This window comes from Eriocheir sinensis, chromosome 53 (assembly GCF_024679095.1).
Source record: "Eriocheir sinensis breed Jianghai 21 chromosome 53, ASM2467909v1, whole genome shotgun sequence".
NCBI classification, from domain to species: Eukaryota; Metazoa; Arthropoda; class Malacostraca; order Decapoda; family Varunidae; genus Eriocheir; species Eriocheir sinensis.
In genome coordinates, this window is record NC_066561.1 from 11,767,262 (window position 1) to 11,779,400 (window position 12,139).

General features: G+C 43.4%; 1 protein-coding gene across 1 annotated transcript; it reads left to right on the top strand.

Annotated features, from left to right (window-relative positions):
- Positions 1–286: 286 nt before the first annotated feature.
- On the top strand, positions 287–8,744 carry LOC126983142 (uncharacterized). Its single transcript, XM_050835639.1, has 7 exons — positions 287–436; positions 2,706–2,840; positions 3,258–3,357; positions 7,047–7,144; positions 7,302–7,381; positions 7,560–7,711; positions 8,160–8,744. The coding sequence occupies exons 3-7, from the start codon at positions 3,331–3,333 to the stop codon at positions 8,271–8,273; spliced, it is 471 nt and encodes a 156-aa protein (XP_050691596.1). The 5' UTR covers positions 287–436; positions 2,706–2,840; positions 3,258–3,330; the 3' UTR covers positions 8,274–8,744.
- The last annotated feature ends 3,395 nt before the right edge of the window (positions 8,745–12,139 follow it).

Here is a 12,139-nt window from a genome sequence, read left to right on the forward strand (position 1 = left end):
TGGGGTTATATTTTGATACGCGTCCAAGGATATTTTTGACACGGCTTTCGTAGGAGTTGTTGTGGGCATTTGCATGAGTGGTTTTATGACCCTGGTTGTGGTTTGACCCTTCTTCTGTACCGTGAACCTAATGAAACGCTCATTAGAACCCGACTGATCTCCGTTTTCTCCACTGGAAAGAGTTGATGTGAGAGCTGGATACTTTTGGGAATACGGATCTTTTACTTTGAATATCTTTAGATTTTACTTTATTTTCTCTACCCCAGGTGATGATGGTGGTGATGGTGATGGTGGCGTTGACGGAAGCGATGGAAAAGGAAAAGGAAAATGAAGAAGGAAATGGCGGAGGCTCTGGCGATGATGGTTTCCTAATGGCCACGTCAGAAGATGGTCGACTGTACTACGATTTACTGTTGAGGGGAGCACAAACGCCCAGGTGAGAAGAAAACACACACACACACACACACACACACACACACACACACACACACACACACACACACACACACACACACACACACAGCTGTCCTCAGAGTTTTATTAGTTGATTGGTATTCGTGACTCACATTCCACACTTCAACCTCTTTTTTGTTCTCTTCTTTCATGTTTGCGTCGGTCGGCGTTGGTCGGCGACTTGTCTGCGTCCTGTCGGCGTCGTGTCTTCGTTGGTCGGTGTCGGTCGGCGTTATGTCTGCGTCCTCGTCGTCGTCAGCTCCATTCTTTATCGTTCTTTATCGTCTTTTCCTTCTATATTCTGATTTACTTCCTTCCTTTTATCCCTCCCCTTCCTTCCTTGTCTTATCTTCCTTCCCGTTCTATCCTTTCCTTTCCATTTCTTTCTCCTCCTTTTCTTTTCTTTCCTCTCAATTTCTTTACGCTCCTTCTCTTCTTTCCCTCACCATTCTATCCCTTTCCTTTTTTATCCTTCTCCTTTTTATTACCTTACCTTCTCATCCATACTCCTTCCTACCCCCTCCCCTCCCCTCCCTTCCTTTCCATTTCCTTCCCCTCAACTCCATTCCATATATCCTTCTCCCATCCCTTAGCCACGGATCCTACAACCAGTCGGCGCTGAAGGACCTGTGTGAAGGATGCTGACCCTGTTAGGGAGCCGGCAACAGCTGTGGGTGGGGCGTAGTCACTTCTTCTACAAACCTACAATAATTGTAGTACTGCCACAAATCCTACACATAGGTAGTCATATTTCCTACACAAAAACAAGTCTCCAGCTTATTTCCTACACAAAAAATGAGTTCCCTACAGGGCACATCTACAAATTTAGCAGTTTTCGAGTAGTGACATATTTCCTACAGAGATACAGCATATCTCCTACACACAATAATCTGTTCTGTCACATTTCCTACACTGTGTAGGCGCACCCCCCTAGTGGGGCGCCTCTGTACTCAATACACTCCTGACGACCTTGACCAGTCAACAAGTACTTAGCTTGTTATATGTCCGTTCTGCGCAGTATGGTTCACATTCAGACATGAGTCGAGTTTAGTCTCGAACCAGCAGTATTTGTTTCTACAAGTACTTAGCTTGTTATACGTCCGTTCTGCGCAGTATCGTTCACATTCAGACATGAGTCGAGCTTAATCTCGAACCAGCCGTATTTGTTACTCCAAGTACTTAGCTTGTTATACGTCCGTTCTGCGCAGTATCGTTCACATTCAGACATGAGTCGAGTTTAGTCTCGACCCAGCAGTATTTGTTTCTCCATTCGACGGAACAGACGGCATATTTTGTACTCCACAGCTCCTGGACCAAGCATGGCTAGTATAGAGGGGAACATCCGCTTCAATGCAGTGGTTTACACAGACAACTCTGGATTGCAAATTGCATAAATATCCTTGTATCCGCAGCAGATAATAACAACCCTGCAACATGTCCCACTTGTCGTACAGCAATTCATGACAGCCTTGAAGTTTTCATATAAAAAGTATGTTTTAGTGAAAAATAAAAAGTTCCATAGGTTTTAGTGAAAAATAAAAAGTGCCATTTTAATTAATATATAATATTTGTAGGAGATATGACAGTATAACTGTAGGAGTTATGACGGATGCGCCGTACTGCCGCAGCTCCTAGACTTAGGCAGTCATATTTCCTACACAAAGCACATTTCCTACACCTACTGTGTGTAGGAGATATGCTGTATCTCTGTAGGAAATATGTCACTACTTTAAAAAGGGCTAAATTTGTAGATGTGTCCTGTAGGAAATGTGGCGTAGGAAATGTGGCGCAGCCCCATCCAGAGCATTCTGGAAAACATCCTCGTGCTGATCAAAGCAGGTGCCGTGAAATTGTTGAGCAGTGGAGGTGAGCCCATTCAACCCATCCAAGGGGTCAGTGTCGTCATCTGGTAACTCGTCCGAAGTTGAAATATCATGAAAACTTCGAAAGGCAGGGCTAGCCACCACTTTATCGGCACTGCATTTTCCCCATTTTCTCCCTTGATAACTCTTCCCTAACAATGCAGGTAACTTTTTATAAGCTTCCCTCTTCCTCCAGTAATGCCCTTCGTCTCTCCTAACAATACTCCTTTCAACTCCTTTTAACCTTCCCTCTTCCCTGAAACGCCCTTTCTCTCTCCCTTCTCCTTCTCTCCCTTCTAACTTTTCCCTAACAATACTCCTTTCAACTCCTTTTAGCCTTCCCTCTTCCTCCAGTAACGCCCTTTCTCTCTCTCTTCTCATCTCCCTCAGCCTGAAGGAGACATCCTATCAGGTCAGCTCCCAGTTGGACCTCGCTTTCACCTCAGCTCCTTCCCTTAGAAAGCAGATGGACAAACAGCTAACGGAGTCCCGCGATGCCCTGACCTCGGCCTTCAAAGACATAAGGTGTGTTGATGGTGTGTGGGGTGAAGGAAGGAAGGTGGAGAGGGAAGGGAGGATAACAGTGATGATGGTGGTGGTGATGGAAGGACAGGGTGTGAGAGGATGTCGTCGAGTGGAAGGAAAGGTAGAGCGAGAGGATGTTATTCAGCTTACACCTAATGGAAGGAAGGATGTAAGGAAGGCAAACTGTGGTACTAAAGATATAAAAATGCTTCAATATCTCACCCACTGGAAGATAATGATGTAATTGAGGCAGTAATTCACGGGCATCTTAAGTTTTGTACTGTTGTCGCTGTTGTTGCAGGGACTAATTGACTGACTGATCGTTTGTTTGCTTGACTATTTCTATTTGCTTGACTATCGTTGTTTGCTTGACTTTTTGACTGCATGGCTGATTGTTTCCTTGCTTCACTGTTGCAGGTAATCGACGGAGGAACAGCGCAGCCTGGTGGAGGGCGTGTTCCTGCGGGTGGGTTAGCTGCACAGCCTCGTCATGGGGGAGTTCTCCGGCATCAATGCGGTGAATAGACGGGGAGAACATGTGACCTGGAGATTAGAATAATTGTCCTCATGCACAGTTATTGACAGCGCCATATACTCGTTCCATGTGACTTGAAGGTTATAATATTTGTCCTCATGCGCAGTTATCGACAGCGCCATATACTCGTGCCATGTGACTTGAAGATTAGAATAATTGTCCTGCGCAGTTATCGACAGCGCCATATACTTGTGCCATATGACCTGAAGGTTAGAATATTTGTCCTTTTGCGCAGTTATCGACAGCGCCATATACTCGTGCCATGTGACTTGAAGGTTAGAATATTTGTCCTCATGCGCAGTTATCGACAGCGCCATATACTCGTGCCATGTGACTTGAAGGTTAGAATATTTGTCCTCATGCGCAGTTATCGACAGCGCCATATACTCGTTCCATGTGACTTGAAGGTTATAATATTTGTCCTCATGCGCAGTTATCGACAGCGCCATATACTCGTGCCATGTGACTTGAAGATTAGAATAATTGTCCTGCGCAGTTATCGACAGCGCCATATACTTGTGCCATATGACCTGAAGGTTAGAATATTTGTCCTTTTGCGCAGTTATCGACAGCGCCATATACTCGTGCCATGTGACTTGAGAGTTAGAATATTTGTCATCATGCGCAGTTATCGACAGCGCCATATACTCGTGCCATATGACTTGAAGGTTAGAATATTTGTCCTCATGCGCAGTTATCGACAGCGCCATATACTCGTGCCATATGACCTGAAGGTTAGAATATTTGTCCTCATGCGCAGTTATCGACAGCGCCATATACTCGTGCCATATGACCTGAAGCTTAGAATATTTGTCCTCATGCGCAGTTATCGACAGCGCCATATACTCGTGCCATATGGCCTGAAGGTTAGAATATTTGTCCTCATGCCCAGTTATCGACAGCGCCATATACTCGTGCCATATGACTTGAAGGTTAGAATATTTGTCCTGCGCAGGTATCGACAGCGCCATATACTCGTGCCATATGACCTGAAGGTTAGAATATTTGTCCTGCGCAGGTATCGACAGCGCCATATACTCGTGCCATATGACTTGAAGGTTAGAATATTTGTCCTGCGCAGGTATCGAGAGCGCCATATTCTCGTGCCATGTGACTTGAAGGTTAGACTATTTGTCCTGCGCAGCTATCGTCAGCACCATATACTCGTGCCATGTGACTTGAAAGTTAGAATATTTGACCTGCGCAGGTATCGACAATGGCATATACGTACTCGTGCTGAGCGAATCCATAACTCCGTGGGGCAGGTCAATCCGCCATATGATATCCTGACGTGAGCCGCGCAGGAGGAAGACATGACCTCGCACCTCTTGGTAACTAATTGGTTCGCGTCCTGCATCTGAGCATCTTATCAGGCTGGCAAACCCCATAATTTACGTTAATTTACTCGCCTGCCAGACTCGCACACCTGCGGACCCTTACCTCAAAAAATGAAAAAAATATCGTCACTCATAAAAATAATTGACTAAGTAGCTTTTCATCGATTTCCAGGTTTTTGTCTACATCATTTTTTCATTATGTGACTCCCTTTTTTGTATAGTTGCCTTCATCATTCAGGGTGTGAGTGTTCTAGAATTGGCCTTTTCATTCCTGCTAAATCTTAAACCAAATGAGATAATAAGTCTAGGAGCAGTGAGTAGCGGGCTTTTTTTTCCCCTTGAACTGCTTCCGCTACTGTGAAAGAAAATGACAGTTCTTTTCTGATTTCCTGAAAAGTAGAAAATAATAACTTAGGCGGTTTGTTTACGATGGTGGCGATATAGTTTACTTTTTCGCTGTTGTTGTGGTGGAGTGAGTGAGGGAGGGGGGAGAGGTAGAGGCATTTGCGTGTGTGTGTGTGTGTGTGTGTGTGTGTGTGTGTGTGTGTGTGTGTGTGTGTGTGTTTGGGGAGGGGGGTGCTATATAATCTTAAGGTTAGTGATTACTCTCAAACCCGAACACCTGCAATCATTTACTGAACACCTGCGGGTTCAATCACCCTCTGAGTGCTGCACTTATACCTGAGCGGCCCCTGGTAACAGTCCTCTATCCCAATAATTCTTAAACTGAAGGCGTTAGTGATTTATATGGGCGGCCGCGAACCTTGGGGAGGAAGTTGGGATTTCTGCTGCTGGGGTATATGTTAGGTTGGTATTTTCAGACGTTCCAGCCTCACGTTATCTATTTTGGAAGTCCAGAAAAGGAGGTCAGTCGGGTACGGTCTAATGAGTGGTCTTTTAGGTTCGGGGTACAGAGGACAGGTCAAACTACCACCAGGGTCATAAAACTGGAAATGCCCACGACTCCCACGAGAACGTTGTCGAATATGTATGCTTGGGAGACAAAATGTTTAAGAAAACTAGTATTTTATGTTTAAGGTACAGAGGGCGTGTCAGACTACCACCAGGGTCATCAAACTACCGCTGGAAATGCCCACGACTCCCACGAAAACCTTGTCAAATATGTGTGCGTGGGCGACGTATTGTTTAAGAATGTGACCCTGAGAACCACTGCGCTATCCTTACATGTGAATGTAACCTCATACCTTCTTAACCATAAACTTACTTCTTAATGACCATTGAAAACCCACACACCAAAACCCACACACCTGTACACTTAGAACCTATCATAGTGGACTCCGAAAAGTACTTTAAATCTTTCTGACCATGGGCTTATCTTAATTAACCATGAGAATTCACACCAGTACACGTTGATTAGAACTTGTTTTTGGAAGCTTTACCTGTATGGCGTAAGTGATGCTGCCTTTTAAGCCTTAGTAACAGATTGGACATTTTAAGAGATTGTACGTTCATATCATTTATTCAATTTGTTTATTTATTTTGATTGATTTTTATTTATTTAATTATTTATTTATTTTGTGTGTTTGTTCTTGAGTATTCCAAGTGTTGCTGTGTTAAGTGTCACGGTGCTGAGGTGGCAGTCCCTTCGTATCCCACCGCTGCCACCAGTTTTATTTATTTCTTCTTCTCTTTAGTAGTTCGCATTTTCGTGCTGACACAATTATTTATGTTACCGTTTCTGGCGGCATGTTTATATCAGCCGTTCTTAGTATATATCACTAGTTATAAGTAATAAGTGGTAATAAATGGATTGTGGTGAGTGTGTTGAGGTAGTGAGTGGTGGTGTCAGGTTTGCTTGCCTGTGGTGTTGAGGTGTTCCGTCCTATATGAGAGCAACAGTTAGCGGGCTTATTTTTTTTTTTTACATATTTTTGTTGGCCTTGAGTTGCTCTCTGTGCTGTAAATAAAAATATGGTCTTCAAATAGCAGTTTAGCAGTCCAGTTTTCTTTGTATGGTTATTGGAACAGAGCTTGACTTTTTTCTATCATTTTTTCTTACGTCACTCTATTCCTCCTCCCTTCCGTCCATCCCTCTTATCTCCATCTTCCCTTCCGTTTTTCCTTGCTCCCTTCCCACCCTCCTCCTTTCCTTCCCTTCTCTTCCTTTAGCACCCTTACCTCCATGCTCCCTTTCGTTCTCCCTTTTTCCCTTCCATCCTTAGAATTTCTCCCTTCTTCCAATATTGTTTCCTCCCTTACATTCTCCCTTCCTTCCCTTCCCTTCTCTTAAAAAGCTTGTCGTATAAACGAGTCGCGTATTGAGACGCTTCATAACACACTCTCATTTGATTGCTAACGTCGGTGCGCTTCCAGGAGGACATCCAGTCGGCGGCACTTGTGGTGAGGGCCGTGAGGCCCCTTGCATCCACGTTCGGGACGTTGCTGGTGGTGTACTCCGCCCTCTGCTTCAGGTGGGTGGTTCGCGGGGTTGGTGGTGCAGGTAATTATTGTAGTAGTAGAAATAGTACTAGTAATAGTAGTTCTGACGATATTATGAACCAAGGGGGCCGTTGCAAAGGTCCCCACTACTACTATTGCTACCACCACAACTGGTTGAATCCTCCGCAGGGACCCATTGGCGGCGGCGGTGGCGCGGCTGGAGGAGCTTACGCAGGCAACGCAGGAGCTCAAGAAACTCTTCGGCTTCGGTGAGAGAGAGATAATTAGATAACCTTAATGGATGCTTTGTGAAGATGAAATAATAAATAGAATTTTGTGGAAGACTCCCTATGCTTTATGTATATATGTGTGTGTGTGTGTGTGTGTGTGTGTGTATTACCACCTCTACCAACCTCTAAAAGTGTATGTACGTGTGTGTGTTTGCAGGCGGGGGTGCGAATCAGGCATTAGAACAAACAGTCGCTGGATCGCTTATGGAAGTCTTCGAGTACAGCGACTCCTTCGACGACACCTACTACCCCAACGACGAGTCTGACCTGGAGGAATGCCTGGCTATGCCCAATATCCACCCCCCGCCGGTAACAGTAGTAGTAGTAGTAGTTGTAGTAGTAGTAGTAGTAGGAGGAGGAGGAGGAGGAGGAGGGTGTGTGTGTGGGTGTGCATGTTCCCAGCCCTTAGGCAACCATCCCTGGCAACCCAACACCCTGTAGTACTCACTTTCTCAACCTATATCACAAAACTGTTATGCAAGGGTATTGTTAAGCGGACGGGACATACGGTGCCGTTCCCTGCCCCTGACGATTCTTAAATTGTTGACTAAGTCGGTGTGTGATAACGAGTCTTGTTTGTTATTGTAGTAGTAGCAGCAGTAGTATAGTAGTAGTAGTAGTGGTAGTAGTAGTAGTAGTAGTAGTAGTAATAGTAGTAGTGTTGGATCATTAAGGTATTTTGGCACAGGTTTTTTGACACCGTGCCCTAATTTTTGTATTGAAGTCCTGCGAATCTCGGTCTCGGTCTCTCCGGCAGATGTGCAAGACGAGGAACACATACCCCCTTTGGCCCCGCAAACCCTCCTCCCCGAATCCCGTCCTTGATAGCTATCGAGTCCCCCACCGCCTTCAGTCTCCTCGTGGAACGTAAGTGGAGTTTGATGCGCCGGATTGCGCCCTCCTGCCGAACTCAAACTGCAGCAGGAGTCAGATCAGGAGGAGGCCGGAGTGGTGCAGTAATGCGAGGTGGGGTGGGAAGAAGTGTTTGCTGCCCTCTATCGGTGTAATGAGTAAGTAGATGTTATGTTCCTATTATAATAGGACGGTGTTTGAAATTAATCTGCAGCTTGTTTATTTATCATTGGAAGTGAATAGATTTATGTCATATTCCAGGCTCTTTGTTTTTGAGGGCGGGGGGAAGTAACCGTGTATGTAAAGATATTGATATGACTGATTTCATTGTGTTTCTTTAGTTCTGTTGTTGAATTCTCATAACATAGCTTAGTTTCTACTTTTTATACCTCGAAATTTCAATGTTTTTGTTTTGTTTTTCTTTTATTTGTGTGTGGTGCTTGTAAGGTCTACAAGTATTATAGAACAAATATTTATTTTATTTTAAAAAGACATATCCCCGCGTTTTATTGGCATTAATTTACCTCCAGTCACACAGGGACGAATCTTTAACAACTTTACCTTTGCCATAGATACTTATTGCTTCAGTGTTCTCGAATGTCTTAGCTTGCTGTCAAAAATGCTTAAATCCTATGTTTTCTCGTATATTTTCTCTCATACATATTTTATTCTTCCTTCCGTTTCCTTGTATGCCTCAGTTACCCATCATACTGACATAACACATAGCTTTCCATAAATTTACCTGTTAAATTCGTTTTCTTTCATGCAACTAAGGCAAAGAAAACGTATAATGTCCTATTTTGACGTGCGTAAACATAAATATTTTACTTTACACGGGGCTGCCAGTGAAGAAGGTAATACTATAGTTAGGTTTACATGTTATTATAGGTTTAGGGATAGAGAATGACGTCTTACATATGTGTTTCTGTCCTTTGTGGTGTGTGTGAGTGGCTTATTTTGGTTATTCATATCCGTTTGTCTATCGCGGGAGCTGTCACCTTGTTCTTCCTCTTCTTCTTCTATAGACCTCTAGCGCTTTATATCGCTTTTCAGGTCTCTTCTCCTTTATCTCCCCTCCGTTGCAGCCTTTCTTTGTTTCCAGCTGTGTGTTTCTTTGTGTATTTTCTGTGTTCTTAGCTCTCAGCGAAGACTCTTTCCATGTACCTCTCTCTTGCATTTTCTTTATCTTCTGTATCTTTATCTCCTGTCAGTCAGAGCAGTTTTTAGTCTTGTCCCTCCTTCCTTTCTTCCCTCCTTCGCCTCTTCCCTCTTTTTTTTTCTTCCCTTCCTCCTATATTCTCACCTTTCTCTTTTCCCTTCTTCATCTCTTCGATCCCTTCTTTCTTTCCTTCTATCTTTTCTTCCCTCCTTCTTTACTTCTCCATCTACCTCCTTTCTTCTCCTTCCTCTCTTCCCTTCTTCCTTTCTTCCCTTCTTTTTCTGTCCTTCACTTCCTTTCTTCCCCTTGTCCTTTCTCGCACCTCTCTGCGTAATGGTGGGTCATCTGTGACACACTGGAAAGGTTACAAAGCGCTACGTCGCTGGAAGAGTAGGAGGAGGAAGAGCAGGAGGAGGAGGAGGAAGAGCAGGAGGAGGAGGAGGTTGCATGTGTCCTGACCTTCCCTTTGTTTCTTATCCGTGCTTAGATGAAAGTGGAGGAAGGATTACATAAGGGAGAATAGGGAGTAACTTATGGTACGTGCTTTATAAGTAAAGTTACGGGAATATAAACATAGATAAGAGGTTTGAGGTATCGTATTTGTGATTTTCTCTCTATTTATCATATACTGAGGAAGATAAGAGCAGAGAAGTGGCTGATCGAGTCTCAACTTTGTAGTGTTAGATTATTATAGTTACTGGAAGGGCTGTAATTCTCTTATACGTATGATGATATAATTATGAAGGAGGAGGAGGAAGTGTTTGGAATGTGCTTTGATTTTCCTCATCAGAGAGAGAGAGAGAGAGAGAGAGAGAGAGAGAGAAGGGGGGGTAATAGATGGTGAATAATATATAAACATGATGAAATTAACAATCGTCCCATGAAATCAGTGTTCATTTAGCATCAATTAATATCACGGACACAACCTTCAACCATATAAATATAGTCACCTTATGCAAATACGTCCAGGCCACCGATCTCAATGGTAATGTAAAGTTAAATTAGGGGCGACATTATAGCTACGTGACCGCGATGCTCGATCTCCGTCGCAGTTATATCCTTGAGCGTGTGGTGGGAGAGATTATTAACTTATTTTCGGTGGTCATTTACGAAGCGTTAGGGAACTTGTGGTAGTCACGTGTGCACCTCCATCTCTCTCTCTCTCTCTCTCTCTCTCTCTCTCTCTCATCAAACGTTGCAAGCGCGAGCACATGAAGACACACGTTCAAGACCTCACTCACCAGAGCACGTTTCATGCTGGACTGGGATGGGACAGGGCTGATGCGTGTCCTGCTGCTGTACGTCCTGCTGACTGACACACACACACACACACACACACACTATAGTTGACTGGTTGCTTTCGATTTCATCATATATACATGGATTCTTGTAATAGTCCATTGGTTAATTTTATCATTGCATATAATCCTCTCTTTTGGCCACTCCTCTAAACTCACATTTATAGTGGCAGTGATTAGCGGACTTTATTTATCATTATTATTATTATTATTATTATTTTTGTTTTGACCTTGAGGTGCTTCCTTTACTGTTAAAATAAAGTAGGATACACGAAATAAGGGAAAAAATATATTAGCCCCAACAGACTTAGCTTATAAGTAACAGGCTATCTTAATTTATATAGACCTACCCTAGATTTTAATTATGAGTGAGCCATGTTTTTTAGAGGAACGAGATTTCTAGCACCGATACAAAAAAATAAGAATAATGTAAAGGTGTTAGTGCGCATATGTTTACGAGGATATTGCGTGTGTTTGTCCTAATCGTCGGAATAAATATAATCAAGCAGTGTGTGTGTATGTGTGTGTGTGTGTGCGTGTGTGTGTGTGTGTGTGTGTGTGTGTGTGTGTGTTGCGATCACCACGTACACCAAACTTATCACTATATCTCCTCTTTGTGTGTGTGTGTGTGTGTGTGTGTGTGTGTGTGTGTGTGTGTGTGTGTGTGTGTGTGTGTTATTTTGGTTATTCAGCTGTTAGGCATCATCCCTGGAACTGTCATCTTCTTTAATTTGTCTTCTTCTTCATCTCCTTTTCTTCTTCTTTGTCTTCTAGCTTCCTCTCTTTTTTTCTTCTTCTTAAGAACATAAGAACATAAGAACGCAGGAGTCTACAAGAGGCCGGTAGGCCTGTACGAGGCAGGTCCTTTGACCCTAAGCTCCCGTGTATCTAACCCCACCTAATATTGCTGTCCATGAATTTATCTAGTCTATTTTTGCATGTGACAATTGTATTGGCACTCACCAAATAACTGCTAAGCCTATTCCATTCATCCACCACCCTGTTAGTAAACCAATTTTTGCCTCTGGCCCTGTTGAATCTGAATTTATCCAGTTTAAACCCATTACTTCGTGTCCTACCCGGTTCTCTTACCAACAAAACCTTATGAATGTCTCCCTTATTAAAGCCCTTCATCCATTTATATACCTCGATCATGTCTCCACGCACCCTTCGCCTTTCTAGAGAATGCAAGTTTAACTGTTTGAGTCTTTCCTCGTATGGCAAGTTTCTCAACCCCTGAATCATCTTAGTCATCCTCCTCTGCACCGATTCTAACATTTTGATATCCATTCTATAGTATCTTCTTCATCTCCTTTTTCTTCTTCTTTATCTTTGTCTTCATCTTCTTCTTCTGCTTTATATAGCTTCTCAGGTCTCTTTTCCTTGATGTTCCCTCCATTGCGTCATTTACTTATCTTTCTATCACAT